The sequence below is a fragment of the Lissotriton vulgaris genome, chromosome 5, assembly GCF_964263255.1.
Source record: "Lissotriton vulgaris chromosome 5, aLisVul1.2, whole genome shotgun sequence".
NCBI lineage: Eukaryota > Metazoa > Chordata > Amphibia > Caudata > Salamandridae > Lissotriton > Lissotriton vulgaris.
In genome coordinates this window covers 862,164,716-862,191,741 of record NC_141693.1, presented here as the reverse complement: position 1 = coordinate 862,191,741, position 27,026 = coordinate 862,164,716, and the positions used below count along the sequence as shown (strand labels likewise).

General features: G+C 44.1%; 1 protein-coding gene across 2 annotated transcripts in view; it reads left to right on the top strand.

Moving 5' to 3' along the window:
* ANXA11 (annexin A11) overlaps window positions 1-27,026 on the top strand; it is a 114,745-nt gene that overhangs the window by 54,700 nt on the left and 33,019 nt on the right. For both annotated transcript variants that reach the window (XM_086922430.1, XM_086922431.1), the window contains exons 2-5: window positions 7,014-7,067; window positions 10,338-10,450; window positions 11,830-12,411; window positions 19,891-19,978. In XM_086922430.1, coding sequence (XP_086778556.1) covers window positions 7,016-7,067; window positions 10,338-10,450; window positions 11,830-12,411; window positions 19,891-19,978 — 835 coding nt within the window. In that variant the 5' untranslated portion in view covers window positions 7,014-7,015. The remainder of the gene's footprint in view (window positions 1-7,013; window positions 7,068-10,337; window positions 10,451-11,829; window positions 12,412-19,890; window positions 19,979-27,026) is intronic.

Here is a 27,026-nt window from a genome sequence, read left to right as displayed (position 1 = left end):
TGTAGTTTGGTTATGAGGCATCAACACTGATCGCTTTTTGGGGAAGAGATAGTAATATGCTGTTTTTGAAAACATTGTGCCTCACAGCTTTGCCAGCCAGTTTTGTAGAGAACCATTGTTTTGGAGATTTTTGAGCCACTTAAAGTGAAATCGGATTTACCTTTTTAGCTCTTGTTACCCCTCTGAACACTGAAGCTGGCAGTGATATAATGCCTATGTCGAGACTTCGCTGGAATTTCAACAGTAAGCATCCCTCATTAGGTGTTGCTGAGCCAGCGCATGCGCTGCGAGAAATTTAGTGAGTGGCTTTTGAAAGTGCTACCAGAGGCTTTTGCTGGCCTCAAGCTTGCGTTCACGCGCGCAGCCGCCATGTGGGTTTTTGTCAAGGCTCATCAAGCCTTACAGCCTTCCAGCCCGTGAATTCCCCCCCCCCCCCCCTAGCCCCTCCTTCTCCCACTCCCTCCTAGTCCGTTTCATTTCCCTGTTCCCCTTCTTCCCACCCCCCTTTGTTCATGATTGCGATCACGATCAGTTTCACTTTCACGGCCGGCAGCGCAGCTGTGTCACTTTTGCTTGTTGTTAAATTTCCTTTAGCTGCTCCACCACTCGCAGACTGTTGATTGAGCAGGAAAGGCTGGATCGCGCTGACCGTTTAAAGGCATTTATTCCCACAAGGACAGCAATTCACTGTGAAATATATACTGCCATCAGCACTGTCCCACTTAGTATTGCTGCTCCCCACGCAAAGCTGGATGAAAGTTCTCACCTTCATTTTTCCGACAGAAGAACGCTATGAGGGTAGACGTAGGATTTCAGCTTTTTCCTGTCTGCAGCTACCATTGCTCCCAGCAAGCCAATGTGCACAGCTGTCGACCGACCCCACATAGGCCTCGAATGGAACACGCTGCCAGTCATTTATGCAACTCACAAAGCACGCGGGCCATTGTACGACTGCATATTTAAGAAGAAAGGGCTTGATGCTCACCTCTTTCTATCCCTTTAGTATGCTGTATTTCCATACAGTCGACCCTACGGTAAAAAATGAATATAATTACAGGGAAATATAATGGTTGACTGAATTCTGTGGTGAGGTCTGTGTAATTATGTATCGCTCCCAGGATTTGGGGCACTGCTGCTTTATTCGTTATTTTCTCATTCCGAGCCCAAGCTCAATCATTCTATCTTTTAGGGCATGCTTTCCAAAGAATAGCACCTAACCAAAAATTTCGTCCAAAAAACTGAATGGTATCTGCAGGAAGGAGAATACAAAAGGACACTGCATTTTATATTAGCATTCTTCTTCTTTTTTGTTCAACGAATACATCTAGTGGAACAAAACCCAATGAAATTGTTGACCTAATGAGGCTTTTCAATGAAGAAACTTAAAATGAAGAATTTTAGTTCCTTTTATTTAGTTTTGTGATGATTGTATAAAGACTGCATGGCACTAACTGATGCCTTCAAGTCGCTAGGACACTTCAGCTCTGATGCCCCATCTGAGAGAAGCGTTAGGGTGTCCTCTTTCTTCAGATGAAGTAGAATACTTTTTAATTGAGTAACTGGGCTGGAATTTTCTCCATTCAATTTGAGCAAAACCTTTACACTTTTTTAGGTATGTTTGCCTATTCCCTTTATTAACAATTAAAAGTCAAAACAAAATGGAGCCTCAAACGACAATGGGGTACAACTTTATTGTCTTCTTTAATTTTGCCTTCCAAGCAACATTATAATATTGGAGTCCCTTAAAATATACATTATCTGGGGAGGTGGCCAAACAAAAAGCATTGAAGACACACCGAAGGGCTGATCTCAGGGAACTAACTTCTACCACAATGCTGTCAAAGAGAAAATTAAGTTATGAAAAACAGCAAACCAAAGGTAACATGAACAAGCATTGGCATAGCCAATAAGTCTAGCATTTGGGACCTTATAAGTATTTAGTAATGCAGTACAATATCCTTGGTGCAACAAAATTAACTTTTGCATGGCTAAACATTTATAAGGTCCCAAAGGCAAGACCTATTGGCTTTGCCAATGCTTGTTTTTCTCTTCTAACTTATGCCACTGTAAATCGCTCTAGAGCCCCTGGGCAATGTCCGTGCTATAGAAAATCGAATAAATAATGAAAGTTAACAGTTAGACAACAACATAAGCTTCAATTGTTTAAACAGAGACTCTTGAGTTTCCTTGAGCCTGATGATGGAGTGTCGAGAAAAGATTATGCCATCCCTTAATTCCTGGTTTGAGTATGGTATGAGGCCAGAAAACAATAGTGGGGATTAGTGGATGAAAAACTTTTCCAAAGATGGTTTTCACAAAGGCGTTATTCCATTCTTGTTCCCAAATCCATGAAGCAGACCCAGATTATGCACATCCCTCTGCCGTGATCGAACTGTCGTAGGCATCCAAGTGCAGCCCTGCATGTTCAAGCCTCTCCTTTTCTTCCCCACTAGCTTGAGGTTGCTGTAGTTCTACAACAATCGTTTAATAAGCAACACTCTCACAATTGTCGGGTCAGAGGTGTCTGTTTTTGCAAACTGACTGCTTTGTGAGCCGACCTTCACTTTGCACTTTGATAGATGTACACATGAGTTGCAGAGCAAAATGGTAATTCACAAGGGTTTAAAGAATCTTGCTCCAATTAAATGAATAAGGCTGGATTTTGTTTGTCCTGTTCACCCAGTGGGATCAGTCGTGCCGAGGCGTTTTGAATGCGTTGTAGTCGATTGATGAGCTTGCCTATGCCAGAAGGCAACACAACCCTTCAGGGTGTGCACCACCACTCCTAGGTTGCCCTCCCATTGATCTTCTACAGCATGATAGACTTGTATCGCTAAGTAGCAAAACGTCCAGAGTGCTCAACTGATTTCTGCCCACAGGGTCCATGATCTGACCGCCCGAGGGATCACTGGAAAAACACATGTCTTCTCTTCAATCCCCTGTAGTCCGGACACCCCACCAAACCAGAGTAAAATTTGCAACATAAAAGGGATATCTGCATCCATGTTGGTGACATACTGAAGCAGACCATCAGCATACAGTGATATTAGATGTTCAGTGCCTGCCACCTGGATACTATGGCCCAGCATCCTACATTGCTTTGCCAACGTTAATAGCCAAAGCGAATAAAATCTGTAACAGCAGGCATCCTTGCCTGGTTCCTGGGCACACATAGAGAGTCACACACCGTCCTGCCTGTGCTCACAACCCCAGTGGGTCCTACCTGTGCTGACCAGTCCAGTGGGTCTTGTGTACAGCAGTCGCACCCATGCCGCCCTAGAGTTTTCCATCTGCATCCGGTCCATTCCAGCCACCAGGTAGGCCCAGCTAACCGTATCAGATGCCTTTTTCAGTTCTACACCTATGAGGCCAGCTCTCATTATCTCCATCTTCTGTGGGGGGTGGAGGGGGAGAGCACAGAGTACAGATGCCACCTATTGAGGGAAGTGTTCAACTGTTAAATTAATGCACATTGGTCCAGATAGATCAATGTCTGCATGTGTGGGAGCACGCTCATGGCCTGCACCTTACTAAGGATTTTAAAATCCATGTTCAACGTGGCCAACAGCTGAAATGCCGAAGTGGGCAGTTCCTGTGTAGTTGTCTTTGGATGGGGAACGACCAATGCATCTCTTGTGGTAGCTGTCTCTAGCCGTCGTTCCAGAGTTTATTGTATATTTCTTCCAAGTGTGGTACCAGCATACTTTGAGTATAACTCAGCCGGTAGTCCATCGGGCCTGGCATCTCCCACAGGCCATGCTCTTAATAGCCCCCTTAATTTCTTTGGCTGTGATGGGCCATCCTATCTCCTCGGCAGCAATTGGAGGCAGTCACCACAATGTTAGGGGTGAAGGGAATGCATGCAGCAGTCCATTGTAATACTCCCGAATGGCTTCGTTAATACCCATTTGGGAGTGTACTTGCTGTCCATCTAACCTGGTCAGGGCTGTAATAAGTCCCAAAAGCTTCTATGGGCAGATGAGCCATGCCAGCAGTCTGCCCGCCTTATCTTCGCTGTCATGCACCCTGCTGACATCTCTGTAGTTATGACACCTGAGCCTTTCTAACAGGGTGTTATAGGATTCCTGCCAGACGCCATCCCAGAGCAGGGTCTGGGGTGGCATGTATTTTTAAATCCTGAATGGCTCTATCTAATGCCACTAATTCCTGATCAAGTTCTAACCGGACCCTCTTCAGCCGCTCCTATTCAGTGGCTTTTAATAAAGCTCTTAAAGGCTTCCCACGTAATAAGGCAGTCAGAGGCTGTTCCCGCATTGTAGGCAAAATAGTTCAAGATGGCCCCTCACAGGCCTTCCTGATAATTATCCTCCAGGGCACAAGGAAATAGGTGCCAAAGAGGGTCACCGGTTGAGATACCTTCAGTCGAAAACCCATCAAATGCAGGCTATGATCAGAGAGGGTGCGCCCAAGATATTCACTGTGGGCAACAAACTGGGAAAAGTTGAAGAACATAAGAACTTGTCCAATATGACATGCAGGGCATATAGGCCATAGTAAAATGAGTATCCTCAAGCCCTTATGTGTCTTGAACACCTTCTTAAACCCCTTTGGAAGCCACTGTGAAAGAGCCCCTGGCAGCAGCAGGGTCGAGCCATCAAGAAATGTATCCAGCAGACAATTAATTCACCCCCAAGTATTTCACCCAGCTGCGCTGACAAGCAAGCCAAAAATTGTAGTTGGTCTTGGTTGGGGACATACATGCATCGTATTATCAAGGGTCTACCATACAACCTCCTTCCTACTAAAACATACCTGCTCTCATTGCCCACTCCTACCTACGTGGATTCAAAGTGAACACCTGCTAGAAACCTAATTCAGGGCACATCTTGCATAGGCAGAATACTCTGTGGCATACACTTGTCCCCGCCAATGCCTCTGAGGTGCTGTGCCTCCGCAGTAGTAAGGCGTGTCTCCTGCAAAAGAGTGATATGCACTGCCCTGCGCTCTAGAAACATGTGAATCGTCCTCATGTTCCGGGTCAGCAGTTTAAGCTCTGTGGGTGTTGTGGCCATACTCTTGCAGTGTAACCAAGGTAATCGCACCACTACCTGGAACCCACTCTGCAAACAAACTCCCAACACCAGAGCAGCGTGACAACTGCCGGCTGACTGCCCGAACTTAGGCATGATATAAACCTTATATTTATCTTTAAAGTGCTATGCACAAACCTCAGGAAATGGCTTTGTGTGGGTGTTCCAGACATAGAGCAGCAACTTCGGCACTGGCCCAACAATATTGCAGACAAAGGGTGGCAGACAAGGTCACCCAGTCTTGCAGGCCCGCCATCCTGGTCACTTTGACAGCAAAGAGAGTAACAACAAATATATCTCACTATCTATATCCGAAAACTACAGCCCACGTCCAGGAATAACGCACCCCATAGACCGTATAGGGGCACAGGGTTCCAGTGGAGTACAGTCATCACAGGTATCTCTGCACACACCCATCCACTCATTCGCCTCAACTAGCCAAGTGCCTGGGTCCTCTGCCCCCCCCTTGTAGACCAGCTCACCCAGCATCTGCCAGGTAGAACGGCCCCACTCTCCACCAAGCTAGCCAGTGCCAGGTGCTAGTCTGTTTTGGATCTCCTCCGTAGCCCCAGCCACATGTTTCCAGGGGCCGGGACAGGTAGTCACTCGCTCACTCTGCAGCCAAACAATGTCCCTTCCAGCTGTGGGTCACAGGCGTTGCCGTCCTAGTGCCAGGGTCTCCCAGTTCCACGCATCAGCCCAGATGTGCCACAGCAGCAACTCACTAATATTACTACAAATCATCTCGGTGAAATATGAATATGTGAGGTCCTGTTTTGATCTAAAATATCTTTTTGTGGATGTTGTGTGAAACATAACACAACATTTCTCTGCAATATGTCTGTTAGAGACTCTCAGGCATCACCCACTTTAAAAATAAAGTAAAGGAAAACGATATTTGAAACCATCTTAAGAATTATTGAAGGTCAGCAGGTCAAGAATCTCTGCAGAACAGAGCTGGCAGTATCCGGCCCCCCACCCCGAACGGTTGGGGCCCTGGGCCAGAGCCCACTTTGCCCATGCCTTAAAACGTCTCTGTCTCCCAGGCCATTAGTTCTGTCTGACTCTGTCCAGTTGTCCTCATGCTGCAGGTACTCACTGCTAGCACCTCAGGCACGTAGTTGGTAGCAGGGGCAACTCACCAGTAGCATGCTACTCTCCGAAACAGAGCTTCAACGCCTCGCCTGGGGTAGTAAGCACTACGTGAATGCAATTGCAATACAATACCATTCCAGGAGGCTATCTCTGGAGCCTGCAGGGTCATATGTGCCCCCTACTGTGGCTATCGGGCGCTCCACCTCACCAATGGATCAGGCCCCTGTCTCCGTTGCAATGACTTGGCCTGCTTGCCGGGCAAAGTGGCACCACAGATGCCTCGGGCGATTCATCTCTTTGTGAAGGGTTTAGCCCTCGTATGTCTTCAGGCGTGGGCCATGTTCTGCTGGCCCTGTATGAAGCGGCCCGGGCCTTCCGGGCCAACAGCTGCAGGGACAGCGATTCTTCCAACACCCCTCTAGCTGCCTGCTACTGCTGCCCCATGATGCTTCCTGTTCACGGATGGCGCTGATGTCCATTTGTCCAGGGTAGGCAGATGAATCGCAGGAAAGGCCAGGCTGGCGTGAAGCTCAAGGCTCATTCATCCGCTATCTTCAAGGGCCAAGCCACATACCACATACGCCCAAGCTAGGGCCAGTATGTTGGCTATAAGAAAGGACTTATCCGAAATCCTAATGTCCCCCAAGTATTCTCAGGATATTTTTCTTATTGATAGAATTTTTTCGATTTGTATTTAGTGACTTTTTATTATTCTCGCATTAGTTTCTCTTTTTTATATTTAATACTTGTAAATCTAGATTGAATTGTTTTTATATAATTGCACATTTTTATCTGAAGTTATATATTTATAGATGCATTCTTCATTTGACACAATTTTTAGCTCAAACTTTCTCTTTTCTCTTTTAGACATGAGTTATCCAGGCTATCCACAAGCAGGAGGATACCCGCCCCCGCAAGGAGGTGAGTTTTTTTTTTTTAATCTCTGCCTAGGTGGGGTGGGATAGGTTGGGGTGTGTCTGATTTGGTGCAAAGGTCTAACTCTCTTAATTCCCTCAGGTCTTCGGGCAAAACCTACTCCATTCAAGTAAAAATGTATGCAGAATTAAACTATCCTAATAAGATTTGAAGGTTTAATTTTCATGTCATAGGGGGACTGTCGGTCCAACCTGCCTCTCCCTACCCTACCTTTCCCTACCCTACCTTTCCTTTAGCATAGTCAACATGCTTTTTTTTCTCCAGCCTTACCCTAAGCTTTCATGGGGCTGCCTCTGGGATTTGACTTTCCAAACCTTGGTAAGTGTGCAATATTTTTCTCTGACAATGGTTTCTGCATGAATCTCTTTCCTTCCCAACCCTTTCTGTGGGTAAAATATGACATCTTATTACTACAGAGAAATCCCCAGCACATCCAATGTATTGTGCCTCACTCGCTGCTTTATTAGTGTAAGCTGCTACTCTATAACGTTTTGCCAGGTCACTGACAGTGCAGAGGCACACTGGTCTAAATTCTAAATGTGTGTTACATCAAATATTTAGGGATAGTGATCTGTGTTTTCAATATTGTACCACAGCAGCAACTCACTAATACTTCAAATCATCTCGGTGAAATATGAATATGTGAGGTCCTGTTTTGATCCAAATGTGTGTTTGTCTGACATGAGCTTTGATTTGTAGTCCGGCCGCATGTCCCATCTAGTCTACACTCCAGATCTGTTGAAGGGATCTCGGTGCTACATTATACACCCAACAAAAGCACATCTGAAATCATTGTACAAGGTTGTGGAATTTTATAAAATATCTACCTGAACAACGGACAGGATGTTTCAAAAATCTACTTGTCCTATTAAAAAATAAACAATAAATAAAAAAATATTGGCCCATTTGGTGTCATGCAGAGGGGTGACAAATTATGGCTGCATTCTCATTATATTAAGGCTCTGATAATAGCATCGCTGATTACGCAAGGGCTCCTGTTATATCGTGGCTTGGTTCCCAGCAAGGTTCTGATTTCGCAACCTTTCTGTAATTCTATAAAGGCCTCAATTATGAGTTGCATTATAATCCATGGGGTTACCCTTGATTCATCAGAATCCAAGCATATTACAGTACAAACAAAGATTTGGTTCTGTTGGATTATATTTAAATTCATGCATCCTAAATCGGAGTTTCTCAAACAGTCCGCAATACCATAACATTTTCAAACCCGTACAAATAAGATCCACAAAGGATGCTTTAAAGGGTATCTATTGTCCTTATACACTGGTTCATAAACAATATAGCTTAATGCAGGCTTCTCCAAAGTCTGTCGTGGAGGGCCAGATTTTTAGCATATCCCCATTTAGATAAATGTTTTCTTGAAAATCTGGCATGGAACCGTCCGTCCAGGACCACCTTTGGTTACCCTGTCGTAATCAAGGGTGCTCCGTGCACTGTGGCAAGACAAAGTGCTTGTGCAGTCTGTGACGGTGTGTATACAAAAGATGTTTTCTCATTTCCTTGTACTCCTTTGCATTCTCCTGGCTACTAAATCTCCCAAAACAGTTTGCATGGGTAGATAAGAGCATTTCGTGACTACTTTCCCATAATCTAGTAGTACAGGTTGTATTTAATTTTCAGTTGACGTTCTGACCCATTAGTGCAAGAATAATACATCTGGTAGGGTCTTCCTTGCGACCGTTTGAGCGGAGACTCCCTGCCTGCATAATAGAAATGACAATGCATCACCTTTTCGTGCGTTGTAAAACGATGCCTAATTAACTAATCTGCTCTCTGAGTCTCACCTAATCTTCGTCAGTAACACCTATAATCAGCCACACATTACAGGTGCAAAGAGGTCGCTCATACTGCAAAAAACGAATAATGTGACATGCGCTACCTATCCTCTCCTCCAATTGTACATCAACGTAAATAGTTTTGTTTTTTCATAAAATTCACCCTGACCTTAATTAAAAGTTGCTGAAGCACTCTTCTTTGATACATGTGGTCTACTGAAAAATAGAAACATAATCTAGTCTCCAAGACAGTACATTTCTACTAATACAATAAGAGGAGCACATCGACATCACATTACTCACACAGTTTACTTTTCATTAACTGCCACATGTGCCGCCAATGGCCTCCACATGCAGCTAAAATACAAAATCACAAAATATTCAATCTGGTTATTTTTTATTATTTTTGTGACATCTTGGATGCTGGTTTAAAAAGGAAAATAACCTGTACTAGCCCTTTGGTCTGCTAGTCAGTGCATCCCGGTGCCTTTTGCAGCGTGCCGCCAAAGGCATACACAAATACTAAACAAGCAGCCCCGCATATTGGTGTGCATGCTGGCAATAAAAGATACAATATTTCTTCCTATCCAAGATGGCAGTGTGAGTATCAATCCCTCGCGGAGAATATACATTTCACCTTTCTCCCTGAGTAATCCACAATGTGTCTCAATGCCAGTGTAACCTGTCCCGCTAATCTTGTGTATAGATTTATAAAGTGCAAATGCATTGCCAAAGACATGAATGTCTGAGTATAGAATTACCAAACCGATATTTGCACGCTGATAGGATAAGATGCATACTATTTTCCTACCCAAGATGGCCTTCGTAGTTTCATGCTCTAGAGTCGGTCACCGGTTGAGATGATGTACTATATCCATCTCCGGGGAAGCTATACATTGTCTTACCATCGGACAACCTATCCAGCTGGGAGTGTGTATTTATAATTTACATACTACTAAACAGTCTGAATAGCATTTTTTCCACTTGTTCTGTTAATTTTTCAGTCAAGGGAACACAACCTTTATTGATTTTACATAAGTAGTGGTCTTACTGTAATAATCAATATGTAAATAAACTAAATTTCAAAAAGCATATCTAAATGACTCATTTTTGCCATTTTACAAAAAGTAGGGCTTCACAATATATCGCGCATGGGACTTAGTACATGTTAACAATAAATCTCAGGGTGGGAATATAAACGGCAGAAAAACAAATGGAATGTCATGTGTCTGTGGACACCCACAAACTGCATGTTAAATTGAACGGTATTCACCAACTCCTCTGCAATATCTTTTCACATACCACCTTTAGCATTTACAGGCGAGTCCATAACCCAATTCACAGCACTTTACACCCAGTGTATTATCACAACCGACTTCAATCCCCCACATGAAAAACCATTTGAGATCTGCAATTTTCTATGTGTCCGTGCCTTTTATGTTTATTGATCTCATTTCAGGTAATCCGTGGGGTGGTGCTGGGTATCCCGCTGGCAATCCTGCTCCAATTGGTTTGGATAATATGTCAAATTTCCCCCAGCAGCAGTACAACCCACAGTTCCCAGGTGGGATGGTAAGTGGGCATATATTTCTCATTTTTGTACTGTCTGTTTTTTTGTTTTAACAAGATCTCCGCTTTACGTTAGTCAGTGAGTACAGACTTGTGATCATGCCACTTTCCCCAGTCCCTCCTAGTTTGGAGCAGTGTTGCACATCTTGTCCACCTCAGGCCATTGTGACCACAATTCACCCATTGTAGCAGTTCCTGTGAAGTCAACAGGTGGGTTGTACCTGCTTTGCATTCTTGTTCAAATTGATAATCCAGTATAATCCTACAGACTGCAACACCTCGAACGAGGTTTTATCCAGTCCCATCACAATCATATGCTCAAAACCAATACATCTTCCTGGCTGTTCCCAAACTTGCCAAGAATTTGGCGCTGATCTATTGACAAAATTGATAATAGTTAATGAAGATGAGACTATTGTCATGATATTGTAATGGTTGGCGATGTTCTAACCGTTGTCTGTTGCCCACTTGTGACTACCAGTTAAGCACAGCTAAGTTGGTAATTATGTAGAAATTAACATTATTACATGTATTAAGTAAAAACATGGAAATCACTGGTTTCCTTCAAGTATCTCAATTTAATCAGTTTATATATTACGTTGCTTTCCACCTCTGCCATGTACTTCTGTGCAGTTTCATAAACCAAGGAAGACCATATGGCCGTTCTCACACTGCAAAAGCAGTACCTGAGCCCTGCATCAGATGAATTGAAGTCTTGGCCATTGTGATGTTTTATAAGTAATGGCGGTACTGAAACAGTTTTTTTTTCTTCCTCCGAACGAATGAGAAGATCCAGTCTGCTCCTAAAGTTACAGATTTTTCCTCTATTTATAGTTTTATTTTAGTTCCAGTTATAGGTTTGGCGTTAGCCAACACCTTTTGGTTTGACTAAAATGATATGTATAAAATACTTATTTGCTGTTAGTTCTTTTAACCAGACCTCTTCACCATTGATCTGTTATTGTCTCATTCACATTTTACTACAGGATCATGGGCAGTTGGTCAGTCCATTTCAGCCATTGGCCAACTTCACAGTGATGGGATTCTGCCTTTACAAGCAGCCCATCCACAAACTAGTTCCTTAAGTGCCAGGAACTACTATGACCATGTTTATTTTAGGTCAAAATATAAATGAGTGCCTGGCATCTGACTCCACCATAAAGTAAAAAAAAAAACAATTCAAAAGAAGAATTTACAAGTAAAAAAGACTGACTGCCAACTCCAGACCTTTTGGCTTTGCCTATGCGAGTCATAGTTGTAGTTGCTATCCATTATATGAAACAGTGAGCTACAAATGGCATCTCTTTTTACATTGGTAGTAAGCTGAATGTATCATTATTTTAACATGCTCTTCTTTCTTGTCATTTTTATGTTTATTTTAGCCTGGATTTGGTGGAATGAATCCGGCAGGAGGAATGTACCCATCGGGGGCCCCAGGAGGCTTTGGTCCACCACCAGCAGGCAGCTTTGGGCCACAACCAGGACAGCCACAAGTCCCTCCCTATGGTGGTATGTACCCAGCTGCAGGGGGAAGTCAACAGCCAGGAATGCCAGGGTATCCAGGAGGGAGCATGCCCTATCCCGGACAGCAGCCTTACCCTGGGCAGCAGCCAGCACCCGGGCAGCAGCCTTACCCTGGGCAGCAGCCAGCACCCGGGCAGCAGCCTTACCCTGGGCAGCAGCCAGCACCCGGGCAGCAGCCTTACCCTGGGCAGCAGCCAGCACCCGGGCAGCAACCGTACCCTGGGCAGCAGCCAGCACCCGGGCAGCAACCGTACCCTGGGCAGCAGCCAGGACAGCAACCGTACCCTGGACAGCAGCCAGGGCAGCAGCCATACCCTGGTCAGCAGCCAATGCCAATCCCTGGACAGCAGCCTGCGCCGAGCTATCCTTCAGGGCCAGCTATGACTCCATCCATGCCATTGAATCCTTCGCCCATTGTGACGATCATTCTCCCAGGACAGGTATGTACAACTTTTATACTTCCATGGTTCTAATATATTATTTTTTCGATACAAGCACAGTTTTGGAAACACTTTTACAGGTAGTTTAAAAAGGCAAAGATCTATAATGTTTATTTTACTAGTGAAAGTGTGTTCCTAGACATGTATTCTTTATCCATTCAGTATTGGGGTATCTTTCATAGAGTAACATGCTTGAATCATTCCCCGTCGTGAAAGTGGGAGTCGCACGGTAATCTAAATAAAGCCGTAAATAACTCTCATAGGCTATCATGGAGGCAACCATGCATTTAATAACCTATCTACCTCCTTTTCTAAAAACGGACCAAACTTAAACGCAACCAATCAGTAACTAGTACCCTCTAGAACCTTCCCAAGAGAGGCTGAGTCCCTCAGATTTTCACAACAGATCGTGTGAAGTGAGACTCCCTGAGCTTTGCTCAGTTCTTCAACAATTTTCTCAGGTAAGTCCCACTTCTTGCTCTATAGACACTATCTGATAAGTAGGGACTATTTAGACCCTGTAAGTCCTGTGGAAAGAAGAGTCTGCATATTGATGACATCCTCAAGGATTGCATATATTGCCTTTATCCCCATCATGAGGCAAAACCTTGTAAAAGCTGCTGCACCTTTTCAAATAAAACTCAGAGACAGAGTTCAGACTTTTACTGTGGCTGAAGAATAAGAAAGGAGCGTCATCAGGTGAGGAGAGCGACACTTCCTCTAAATCCCATAAGAAGCCGAGGTTGCCTGAGGAGGGCAGGAAACACCCTAAAACCTCTCATTTGACCAGAGAATCTCAAAAGAAGGAGAAAGAGCCTAAGGTCTCCCCAGAGAAGTTTGCCTCACTCTTATGGGAATCCTCAGGGCAATCCAGATGCAAATCTGGCAACAAATCCTCATTGGCGTCGGTCTCACCGTCGACGCCTATCACTTCAGCAACGTCGACAATGACTACTCTTTTGTCGTTGAGACAATCAACGACAACTTGGAGTATAAAAAGCCCAATACTGTCAGCATTACCATTGTCATAGACTTCAATGACAAAGTTGCCATCATAGACAACATCGTCGACAAACTCCTCTGTCGACTAAGATGTCACCGTTGACTAAGACTTCACCGTCGACGACAACTCCTCTGTCGACTGCCTCGATGACTGGATCGTCGACTATTTTGCCAGTGACAACAGTTTTGGGGTTGTCTACGGGCCGATGACAAATACCAGACCGTCGCTGCAGCCTTATTTTCAAACACCAAAGATTTCACCTTTGCTTCCAAGTCATCTGCTAGACTTAGAGGAATCAAATTACATTGGTCCCTTTGGGACTGCTCATAGTCACTGTGAGCTAAATGTCAAGTGTCAGGAGGAGTATGAGGACTATTTTGATGAGGAACAATACTATCTGCATTATCCAGTTTCTCCAACACAGAATCATTTTAAATATTAGGAACAGCCAATGTAGGAATCTGCTCAACTGCCTTCATCTCTAAATCTAGACCTACAGGCCATGCTAGTGGACTACAAAAAGAGATTTCCTCCTCAAGAGGAGCATGTCCCCGTGCCACCGCCTCCACCTGTAGCACCAATGTCTTCACCGCTGCCTCCTCCAACTATGTCTATGATAACGGCACGTCCTAAAATCCCTATGCCGCCTAGAGATGACCCAACTACTTCTGAAGAAGAGCCTGAAGAGGGAGAAATTAATAATCATCCCATTCATCCGCTGGTGGAGGTGGATCATGTGGTACCAACGCCGTCCCCTCCTCCTCCTCGTCCTTCGGATTATCCTCCAGAGGATATTTGAGGTTTTCATAACCTAATGGACAGGGCTACATCCAGATTTCATTTGCCCACTATTGTCAAGCAATCCGATTGCTTTCTTTATGACTATAAAGAACAATCCAGAAAATCAATTAGATCGATACCCAATTACTGATTATATCTGGCAGGAAGGAATTAAGGTGATAAAGTCATCAGCCTCTGTAGTGCCGGTACTGCCAAGACTTGACAAAAAATACAGGGCACCCGAGGATTCCCCTGCATTACTTGCATGTCATCCCAAACCTGACTCTAATTTCCCAAGCGGCCCAAAGGAGAATAAAAAAACCATCCTCTCCCATCTCTACTCAACCTGATAAAGAGTGTTGCAGCTTGGACACCATTGGAAAAAGATTCTCCTCAATGTCCGCAATCTCTATCAAAGCATCTAATGCACTAGCCATTCTGGGCCATTACGATCGGCAAATGTAGCTGTGAATGAGTTTGTTCCAGAGGAAAACAAAGAGGAATTTAATAAGATCTTGGCAGAAGGAGAGCGTACAGGGGCCGCATTTATAGACTGTGCTATGGATAGAGCTACTACAAGCTTTCGTCAACTGGCTGGTGCAGGTGTTGTAAGACACCAAGGATGGCTTAGAGCAACGTCCTGTTGCCCTGAAGTGCAGTCAAAAATGCTTCAGATGGTGATGGTCTATTCGGGAAACACATAGACAAAGCTCTCCTGGCAATAAAAACCAATAGATACTGCTAAAGCGTTAGGTACCCTACAATACCGTCAAGTGCCCTTTCGGGGAGTTCGAGGTCGTAGCTTCTCAGGTTTTTGAGGACATTTCCAATCCTTCCAGCCACAATTTCGATAGGGGTACCAAATACAATAATCCTATTGTATCTCCCCCTATCCCCCCCCCCATCGGTGCGAACATTTCCAACCAAATCAGTCAGTGGTGCAATATTACAACAGACAAGTGGGTATTGGACCTCATATCTTATGGCCACACTCTAGAATTTACCCAGCGCCCACCAAACACTCAACCCTGGGGATCGCACCCCCCTCGTCTTTCCTTACTCAAACAGGAAGCGAAGATTATGCTAGAAAAAGGAGCAATAGAAAGGGTGCCTGTACTTCTGAGAAGGAAAGGCTTCTACTCCTGCTTCTTACTTATACGCAAAAAATCGGGAGAGTGGAGACCTATCTTGGACCTCAGATTCCTCAAAAATCAAACTTTCAAAATGGCCACGCTCTCCGACATCCTTCGGTGCCTCAACAGCGGAGATTTCATGACCTCATTGGATCTGGAGGATGCTTATTTTCATGTTCCTATTCACCCCAAACACAGAAAATCCTTCTGATTCACAATGGCTGGTACCCACTATCCGTTTCGAGTCCTTCCTTTTAGCCTCAAATCGACTCCACCGATTTTTGCACGGGCAGTCTACTTCAACTGCCATGTTTCCTGATGTGCCACAGGAAAAATATGCAGAGCTGCAACTTGGAAAACAAAGCATACATTCACGCAGCATTACTGCCTGGAGTCAATACAGCGGGCTGACACATCCGTGGGACAGGCAGTACTACAAAACCTATTTCAGTAGGGTGAGCCTCTTTAAGTAGAGGATTTCTGTTCTATTGTCAATATCAATAGAGTTTTAAAAATGTGTGTTCAGTGAATTTGTATACTTGTTTTTCGAAGACAATCGAGATTTATTGCACACGTCCATGCCTTCTATATGCGCTTACCAACACTTTCAAACAGCATACCTTTTGTGAATACATTTGGAAGTATTATTGGCTCCACCCGCCAGCCACTAAAAGTGGTTACTAAAATATATAGAACTACTTACTATTGTGATTAAAGCATGTGAATCTATGAGAAATACCCCAATACTGGATAAGAAATTAGTTACTTACCTGTAACTGCAGTATTGGTATCTTTCATAATCCCATACAACCCACCCTCCCTGAGAGGGTGCTCTGGCACTACAGTATTATTGTTCTCACTTGTGCTGGAAATTCTGAGGGACTAAAGGGTGCTGGTTACTGATTGGTTGCGTTTAAGTTTGGTCCTTTTAAAGAAAAGCACGTAGATAGGCTATTAAAGGTGTGGTTGCCTCCACGATAGCCTTTGAGAGTTAATATTGAATAGTTCATTTATATTATCGTGGTACTCTCACTTCGACGACCGGGAATGATTAAAGCATGTGACTCTATGAAAGATGCCAATACTGGATAACTGCAGTTACAAGTAATTAGAACATTGGAATGTTGGGAGCTCCATTGCAGACAATGGAGTGCTCCCTGCTTCTACTGGCCGTTAAAGGCCCGCAGAGCAACATTCCAATGTTCTTCAAAGGCTTCTCGGAGCTCTAGGGGATTTATATGCCCTCGAGCTTCGAGAACCATTTGTTTAATTTGTTAGAACATTCTGCCCTCTAGTGGCAGAAAGTTCTAATAGCCTTATAACCCTTCATAGCAGAGCCTTTGGCTCGGGCCTTTAACGATTCAGCGGGCCTTTAATAGCCGGTATAGAATGCTACGGCGGGCTATAAGGCTATAGTAACTCATTCCTTATGCTCTGCGTCATGTTTACTGACAACAATGGCAGTGGTGGTTGGCACTGCTCTAGGGTGGTGGGGTGGGCACGCGGGTCACAATGGGAACAGGAAGCACCTTCCACACAGGCTCCGCTATGCAGCGTTATGATTAGTCTGATCACCGTGACACGCGCTCGGCAAGGAGGTGGGCATGTTCTCCACAGTGGCTGTAATGCAGCCTGCATGGTGGACAGGGACAGTGCGCATGTCTGTTTAGTCATTGAGCACTTAAGGAGTGTTCTACCAGTCCCACTAACCCCCTCCCCGCTCTGCAGCCCCGCCCCCTCACGCAAGCTGCCGCAGCAGGAGGTCTAAATAAAATGATAATAACATTACGTAATTTTTATTTTTTTCATGCTTGAAGGCAGTGGTGCGACACTCCTCCACCTTAGCGGGTGAGCCACCACTGTTTAATGGTGTGTCTGAACAGGGCGCCCTCCCATTTGAGCGCTTCAGATAATGCCACACAAGTGCCCCCACAGCAACACCATTTTTACTGGAGAAATACTTGATTTCAGACGATAAGTGTGGAAAATGTAAGTACAAACAAGATCTATAGTTCACCAGTTTATTACAGCAAGCATGACTAAGCACTACAAGTAATAAAATCAAACGATCCAGACAAGAGAAGCAGGAAAAGAACATTAATGTTTTGCATATTTGCTGGAAGTAGATGAACTACAGGTGACAGGGGAAGGGTGTTTGAGGTTTATAAGAAGGTTTGGCCAGCAACTGAAGCAGCCGAGCTATGGACATGGAAGGGGGTGGGCAGTGGTGCGAGTAGGGTACACTTTATGCAGGGATTGGCATCCTGGTGGTCTTACTGAGGGAAGTATAAAAGTTGATGCTTCTCACTTATAATTGGACTATTTTCAGGTACCACAGCCCATTGACTAGCAGTTATAGGTGAATGCTAACCTCCATTGTTGAGCTGTCATCAAACTCCTTCTGCCCACTTTTGGTATGGCTCAGACACAGGCTTAAATTAATGTGGCTTAATTTTGGCCAAATTTTTACTCTGGATTTTCTTCCTTGCTTGTCGTAACCACTGCGGTTCCAGGAATGCAGGCTCTGCAAATTAAAACCGAATCTGATGAATATTGTCTATTACATTCAGATGTTAAGACTGGACAAGTAATCGATCTGAATTTTTTTTTTATCTGCTTCAAATTCGTACTTGCCGCCACTCTAAACTGCAACGGATATTACCCCCAGATTTATCAAATATATGACGAGTGCTGAAAGGCTTTTTAACTAGTACAAAGTAACCTCCATAGTTTTTTGTGATCGGTGATTATTGTATTGTAATGGCATTTATATAATGACCTAGCTCTACTTTTAAACTCCTCAACTCCACTTCAAATAGAGCATGTCATTAGTTGCAAGGGTAGTTACTCCTAATCGGTTTATTTTTGGTTTTGAATATTCTTTTAATGATATGGCACAGCACGCTTTATGAATCTGGTTTCCATAGACAAAGAGAATTTCTTATTCTGTCAGGTAGCACTACCTTGCAGTATCTACTTTGCACTGCTCATTTGAGACACAAGATAAAGAAAATAACTAAGATTTCTTTTAGCAATTCCACTGGCTCTTTTTTATTTTAGGTTTTTAAGTAACTGAAAAAACAGACATATTTGGCTGGACAGGAAGCCACAAGGCTTGGTGAAACAAATTGTCTTCAGTTGAAATTGCCCAAATCTTGGAATTTGTGTTTTTGTTATGGTTGTGGTATTGAGTGTTTGATTGAAATCTCTCATTTTCATGGACTCTTGCAGATTTAGATGTCTTGGCATCATTAATTTAGTCTTGTGATGCATCGCTATTGACCCAACCCATTCTTATGGGAGAAGCTTCCATCAGAAATATTTCTTTTCCACAGAGCTGCCAATTTCCATGCATCAAAATGACTGCTATATGTATGAGACCTCGACACAATTTTCCTTCCCATGTTCACCATGCAAGACATGGTACACTTGGGCAGGAAAAGTGATCAGTGGCATGCACACAAACGCTCGCCATGTAGTTATCATGACGTTTTTATTCTACAGAAACTAACCCTTCACTTCAGGGAGTTCATTTACGTAGAACAAAAACATTTGTTGAGCTGATAACCATAACCTGACGGCCCACTGTCCTGACATTTTTCAGTCCAGTGTCCTCTGTTGGTAGAAGCTCTTTCATAAAAAAATTCCCCACCAGAGCAGTGGGAATCTGCATAGCACTGTGAGCAAGTGTACTCTGCCATCCCAGCAGCCTGGACCCCGCCTGCTCCACTGTGAACACCCCCCCCCCCATATAATTTAATATAAGATATTTAAAAAAAAAAACTTTGAGTTTATGGAGCCTATCAAATATTGTTGAAAGAATGAGAAAATTATGTGAATAAAACAGGATCCCGCCAGGACTAGAGCCTTCTTTAGTCATATGTTTTTAACCTAAAATATTTAAATTTTAAATGGGCACCAACATTCAGTTCAGTCCATAGATGGTCCTCTTGGGGAAAAAGATGTTTCAGAGAAACGTACATCCTCGGTTTGTTATGGCATTCGTTTCTGCCTTTCCTGGTAGTAAAGGCAGTGAGAAGTGGCAGTGCTTGCGAAACTGAGGGAGAGCTGTGAGGCACAATGCGGTGTGGACCACATCACTCTACATTTGTTTGGGGTACTCACCCACATCTCACCCCACACCTCTAAAAACAGGACTTACTGGGCAGTGTAGAAGGAGAGGTGGACTAAGGGTGTTCTGAGCCAAAACTTCAGGAGCCTAAACGTCATGCGGGTAGATCTTTGAATGTAAACTCGTTGAGCATCTGGAAGTCTTCTGGTAGTATAGGCTGCTCCTGCTGTTCTCTTACCAGTAGAAATCACAGTGACTCTAATTTATTTTATATTCGTTAAAAAAATGATTTCACATTTTTCAAAGTTCACTTGCCTCATAACTTTTCCTTAGGAGACCGAATTCCAGCTTTTCTGTTCTTTAATGCATGGAAAAATGTATTATGGCATCAGTTCTATTGTGCGTATGTTCTTTCTGGCGAGGTTACTTTCAAGTAGGTGGCCCTCTGAACTTAAATTTTTTTTTTAACCTTCCTCTTTTTATGTCTATAGCCAGGGCACCGCGGCACAATTCACGATTTCCCAGGCTTCAATGCACTCAATGATGCCGAGGTTCTGCGAAAGGCCATGAAAGGATTTGGTAAGCTTTTTCAGTCGCTTAAGTCTTGTGGTTATTTAATTTGTAATATTTTTTAATTTTAAACAATTAATACAGAAATTGCAAAGGAAAGGTATGATGCTTAGCTGTTATGTTACTGGCTGCCACAGCAACAGAGCTTCCCAATAGACCGGCATAAAGCAACAAGAAAGGGGGGTGCTACCGAGAGGTCTACGTAGCAAACAGCCATGTTTTAAGCTTTTTTTTCCTGAAGCTAAGATGACTGAGTATTCCTAAATCAGGAGGCATACTGTTCCAGATGACCGGCACCAGCACCCGGAAGGAGCTACCTCCCAGTGTCTTTCTGTTGAATCGAGGGATCACTGCCAGATTAAGTTCTGCAGCACGAAATGCTCTGGTAGGAAGATAGGGCAGCATGAGTTCTGAGACCATGGGGGCTCCAGAAGAATGCATAATCGTGTGGGCAGTACTAAGAACTTTAAACTAAATGCACTTCTCAGTGGGCACCTAGTGGAGCTTCTGAAGGAGCCCAGAGGAGGGGCAGAATTTAGGAAGGAAAAACTGTAATCTGGCTGCAGCATTTTGGACTGATTACAGCCTCTTTAAAAGTGATTTCTTTCAAACCAGATCCAAGATGTTACAATAGTCGAGGGGTGACCGGATGAGAAATTGAATAGTCACCTGTTGAATGTGGGGTTGGAAACAGCTGATTAAGTTTGAGGCCTTTCAGGAGACTGAAACATGACCTTGCTAGAGTTCTCACTTGAGTCTGAAAGGAGCGTATACATAAAGCCAAATTACTAGGTTTTTTCATGGATGATTTGGGTGATGGAGGAGGCCTCACAGCCTCCAGCCGCCAGTGATCACCACACATCTGCATGTGCTTGCCGAACAACAGGATCTGTTTTTTTTAAGTTAAGTTTAAGACCGTTCTCATCCATCCAGGTGGGGCACTACCGACATACATTCCTGAAACTTAACGATGTCATGAGGAATCAGCAGAGGAGACCATAAGTTGAGCATCATCTGCATATAATACAATGGAGATCCCAATGGACTTCACAATCTCTGCCATGGTCTGACATAAAAGTTTTAAAAAGTGTATGGCTTAACGAGGAGCCCTACAGGACCCCATGCTCCAGTGGGTTAAGCGAGGAGGAGGATGAGTAAGAAAGAGAATTGACGAACGGGTATAAAGGAAAGAGATGAACCACGATAGCCTTACCGCCGACGCCTAGATCGCAGAGGTGCTGGAGTAACACCTTATGCGATACGGTGTTGAAGGTGACACTCTGGTCCAAAATGATATCAACAGAGGAGTCTCCTTAATCTGATGCTCTTCGAGGGCCACAGCCAATTCAGAACTGTGACTGGACCTGAAGCCATTTTGGGACATATCCATAATGTGATTGACGTCTAAAAACTCAGTTACGAGTTCGTTGACCTGTTTTTCCACAATTTTACCTAGGAAAAGGGAGCAGGGAAATAGGACAGTAGTTTTCGGGTTTAGTAGGGTCAAGAAACACTTTCTTTAGCAGAAGTTTCACCTTCACCTCTTCTTTCACGCCTGTGGAACAGTGGGCGAGGGCAGAGTTTGGCAACCTCAAATGTGGGAAGGATGATCTTGGGAGTTAATAACAAAGTATTGTTAAAATATTTGTAATGTGTGGAAGAAATGGATATACTTCTCCCTCAATCCACTATCTCTGAATAATTCAGAGGAATTCATGGGCTATTGATGGATGCTTCTATTAAAGGTGTCCTTGGGTAAGTCTATATTGTCCAATTTGTTGCGGCTGCAGCTGATAAATCCTTTGCGCTTTTGTCTGAATAAAGTGACCACATTGCAAACTGTGCTCTGAAAGAAAGCAGTGTCTGTACAGTTAACTAGTGTACTGGGGCACATGTTGCCACACTGTACCATACAACATCCGCTACATTAACATGGTATCCCATTAAAGGTATGACTTCACACAGTGGCACCAGTGAGCGGACAACCTCTTCAGACAGCAGGTTTCGAATTTGTGTTTGACTCAGAGCTGTTGCCATCCATCAGCTGTTCTCAACCTTCCCAGAGCTCTGGTGTCTGCATCAGAAGTCTTTTGTTATGTTTGTTTTTGTGGGGTTGGGGGTGGCTCAACGAGTGCGTGCTTTAAGTCGTGCCCTCTTCATGGTTGACCAGGTGATGATTGGCTACATGCCCCACTGCCACTCCAGATCCCACCGCTGCACCGTCCATACAGTAAAATAATTTTTTAAGTTGGCAGGTATAAATTCAAGTTGGAATATTAGAAAAATTACTATTCTTCTACCTTAAAATACCCCTATGAAAAATGTTTTATATGTTGGTATAGATTTGCAGAGCTATCCAGTGTAAGTCACAGATGAAGTATGCTGGAGGTTGATTATAATGGGTTCAAGTTTGATGTTGAGACTTGTATGCATTAAACTATTATTGTTCATCTATATAAACCTAACTAAAGGCAAAAGAGTTGTATTTGAGAGAAATAGACTGAAGATGGTTAGGGTAGTTTGATAGGGCCTCGCTGCTATGTATAAATGTGTGTATACTTGTAAAGCGCACTATCACCTAGAAGGTATCTTGGCCCTGTATACCGCTGTGGAACCCTTCCTGCCTTTCCCTGTGAGACGCCCCTTACTGGGCACCTCCAAGGTGAGGCCAGGCATCCTAGCGCTTTCGGGGCCGTTGTGGAGATTAAGCAAGCTATTGCCCAGAGTTGCAGAGTGGGTCCCATGATTAGAGTAGGCACCTAGGCAAGAATTATCGAGTCCGCGGACATTGACCCAAGACCCTGCCGCGTCGGGAATTGAACCCTGGTCCCAGGCCAGACCTCTGCCTCAGGGTCTGCCGCTCTAATCTGTGATGTTATAAAATAAGGGTTAACCCAATAGCACTGGGACCTGGGTAATCAATGTTGTGTATAAAGTAGTCCCAGTTGAAACAACATTCTAAACGCACATCACAGTTTATGTACAATACAAATATTCCGAAAACAAATGTTTCAGGACAGAATATTATGAGTGATGTTATTTAATATACATCCTCAAATGCAAATCAATTGATTTGCATTTGAGGATGTATATTAAATAACATCACTCATATTACGAAAACAAATTTTTCAGGACAGAATATTATGAGTGATGTTATTTAATATACATCCTCAAATGCAAATCAATTGATTTGCATTTGAGGATGTATATTAAATAACATCACTCATAATATGCTGTCCTGAAAAATTTGTTTTCGTAATATTTGTACTGTACATAAACTGTGATGTGCGTTTAGAATGTTGTTTCAACTGGGACCACTTTATACAGCTCTAATCGGTGAGCCACACTTCTCCGCCTCCAAGGTGCCTAAATATGTTTTGTTTATTGGTTTACAAAGAGTTATATGAATTAACTTTTAGCACACGCAATACATATACATCACCATCATTGCTGCAGAGTGTTGCTTGATATAAGTATTAATGAGGATGCACAGCATCATGCAGATACTATCTTAATGCATAGCGATGTTTTCTGTGTACTATTTAGAGTTGTGTATTGTTGTAGATTTTGTACTGAAAGGGGACTCTTCTAATACAATAAAAATGCGTTAACATTTATCCAACTTTGTATGTGTGCAGTAGAATGCAGCACACATGCAAAGATGTGTGCTGAAATTAAAGAGTTTTGTCTGGTTCTGCTTGCTTTCAGGAGGTGTAATATTTTAAGAAAAGTCCCTGTGTATACATGTACTTGCCTGTAAATGAAACTAGAAATAGAAAAAAATCCCTTCAATGGCCATATACTTCAATTGTGTGCATGCATCAATACATATCAAAGACTAGTGACAGAAGGAAGGTAATACTAAACAGAAATCATTCAAAAAATTGTATTTATTATTTCTCTTTTTTGTAAATATAAATTCATATAAAAATCGTTATAAATCAAGCAATTCTATAGAAAACACATCAATTAATTATACAAATTCATGAAAGACATAATAGAATCATAAAAATAAGCAACAAATAAATATATATACCCCATGGTGTCAGACATACAACCAACTTACTCTGGTGCTACCAAACATACTACAATCAAACCTCATACATTGATGAAATAAGGAACTGGTAAACAATTAGCCAGATCACACAGCTAAAATTGTTCAAGGGCTACAGGAAAGGAATAACGGCCCTTGTAGCAGGTCTACGCGCGTTTCGGTGGTTCAAGCCACCTTTATCAGGACCTTGTTCACCATTTAGTGCAGAACCCGGGGATCAGACAGGACAAAAAACCTAACAAGCATTTACAATGCAATGGTTTCGCCTTTTGAAAAGTTTGAGCTATTGGCATTCTAAATGACAACATTTGTATTTATGTGTTGGTTTTCAAAACAGATAAATAAATGGCATTGTCATTTACAATGCCAATAGTTTAATCTCTGGCAATTGCCACACAAAAACACACAGACCCACACACACACACAGGCACACCCACCCAGAGCCACGCACACCCACCCAGAGCCACGCACACCCACCCAGAGCCACGCACACCCACCCAGAGCCACGCACACCCACCCAGAGCCACGCACACCCACCCAGAGCCACGCACACCCACCCAGAGCCACGCACACCCACCCAGAGCCACACACACCCACCCAGAGCCCCACACATCCACCCAAAGCCCCACACATCCACCCAAAGCCCCACACATCCACCCAAAGCCCCACACATCCACCCAAAGCCCCACACACCCACCCAAAGCCCCACACACCCACCCAAAGCCCCACACACCCACCCAAAGCCCCACACACCCACCCAAAGCCCCACACACCCACCCAAAGCCCCACACACACTTGGGAGAGCAAGCACAGCGAGGGGGCAGGGAAGCAAGCACAGCGAGGGGGCAAGGAAGCAAGCACAGCGAGGGGGCAGGGAAGCAAGCACAGCGAGGGGGCAGGGAAGCAAGCACAGCGAGGGGGCAAGGAAGCAAGCACAGCGAGGGGGCAGGGAAGCAAGCACAACAGTTGCAAGACCTATTTCTTTCTAAATGCTTGTTTCTATATTAAAATACAGATGAACCAACTGGGGCGACATATCCTTTCAAATTTAAAGTGCTCTGCTGTGGGATTCCCTAGCTATACTAACTACTGCCAAGGCCAATATGCCTGCCATCAGATGCTTTTACAATTTAATTTTTGTGTAAACATAAGCAATATACAAAAACAAAAAATATATATACACAAAATTAGCAATGTAGCCTTGGAACCCATGCACAAAACCTCAGAGCACTTTTTCAGCCGGCTGTGCAAATGACCAAATAAAATGCCTTCTATCACAATGTCAGACAGCAAATTAATAAAGTTGGCGGACCCACTGCCCCGTGCTGTGTGTGTTGTGGTGGGTGAAAGAAACATACGAACGAAACTTTAACAGACTAATTGGTGAAGAGGGATAATATAAGACCCAAGCAAGTATGTAGAATTGTAATATTTTTGGGGGGGGAAACATGAGTCTGGCAAAACACAAAGATGTCTTAAGGTCAGACCTAAAGAAAGACCGATAGATAGATATTCTGACAAAATAAAGGGCTGGCTACTTAATGGCTATAGCATAACCTGGCACTTATCCTTCAGAGCCCGTTTGAATTTACCATGATAGCCATGACCCTTGCCCGGGGCCCTCTCCAAGAAAGTTGGCACATCCAACCAGTTCAAGCACTGTGCCCCAAAGTCAGTCACATTGACAAAGTCACCCACAGAGTTGCCCTGGCCCTTGCCCTTTGTGCAACCGGTGTATGGGGTGGATGGTGGCAGAGGACGGTGAGGATGGGGATGCAGGGGCTGGTGACGTGAGGGGAGGCCCTGGTTAGAGAGTTGCTGGTGGGCAGGGGCACCAGCTGTTTTGTCAAAGCAGCCCCCCTCCAGGGATGGCCCCCAGCACCAGAGCAACGATGAAGCTGGGAATTGTCATGCTGCCCGTGCCCTGGGTCCGCTTCCATGTCCCACTCCGGTCTCGTCCCCGGGTGTAGTGTGGGGGTAGGCGGGGCTGCACTTCCCACTGTCCCCGTGCAGCCTATTCCATATTCATGCGGGAGGGACTCCCTCTGCACGCGCAGGCGCAGGGCTCAGCGAGGCTGACGAGGAGATACCAACCCACCCACGGGGAAGGTGGGGCTTGGGGGGAGAGGGGAGGGCGCAGGAGGGGATGGTGGAGGAGCAGTCAGTAAGCTGGCAAGGTGTGCGTCTGCACTGCTAGAGGCTAACAGCTGTGTAGGAGGTGGCTGGAGGGCACGTAGAAGTCACGGCAGACCATTTCAGTACGATTTTTAAAAGTACCGCGACCCCATAAAAAGTATTACTTAGTTCCTCCTCTGCTTTTCCCACTTACCGATATTTTGCAATGTTGGGCTGATTGCTTTTTATCCATTCCCTCCCATTTAGTAGCTGCTAAAATGCGGGTCGCTTAGAAATACATTGAGAATAACCAGTTAATGCGTTACAAGCACAGGGCGAGAGAGAGAGAAGGGCGAGGAGAGGGGAAAGAGAGGGACAAGCAAGCGTGCCATGATGTATGACCTCTTCTGTCAGCCTTGGCTTTTTACATAACAATGTTTGGCGTTTCTGTGCTTGCTTATTTGTCGCCCCCATTGATAAAGCTTTGGGCGCTTATCCATAATAACGTACGGATGAGAAACTTCACAAGAAGAGTGCCACTTCACCCTTACAGATTTAAAACTTGATGAAACCACAGACTGGGAGACGTGGGTCTTTTCGAAAAGACTTGGTGAATGGTTAAAGAAATAAACACGTAACTACGCCCCATTTTTCTCCTATTAACATATATTTCTAAAGAGATCTTTCAGCTGATTCGCGTGCTCCGAGGCGCGTGGGAGTTTTTCCAGGTACACAAAATTGTTTAGGAAGTTTGTCCACTCAGTCTCACCTTACATTCCAAGAACTCCGCGCACAAACACATTATGGCCACCTCAAAAAATGCATTTGGGACAACTTTTGGAATTTGCTGCTGATTTGGAACGAGAACCTACAAAGCAGCATTCCTTC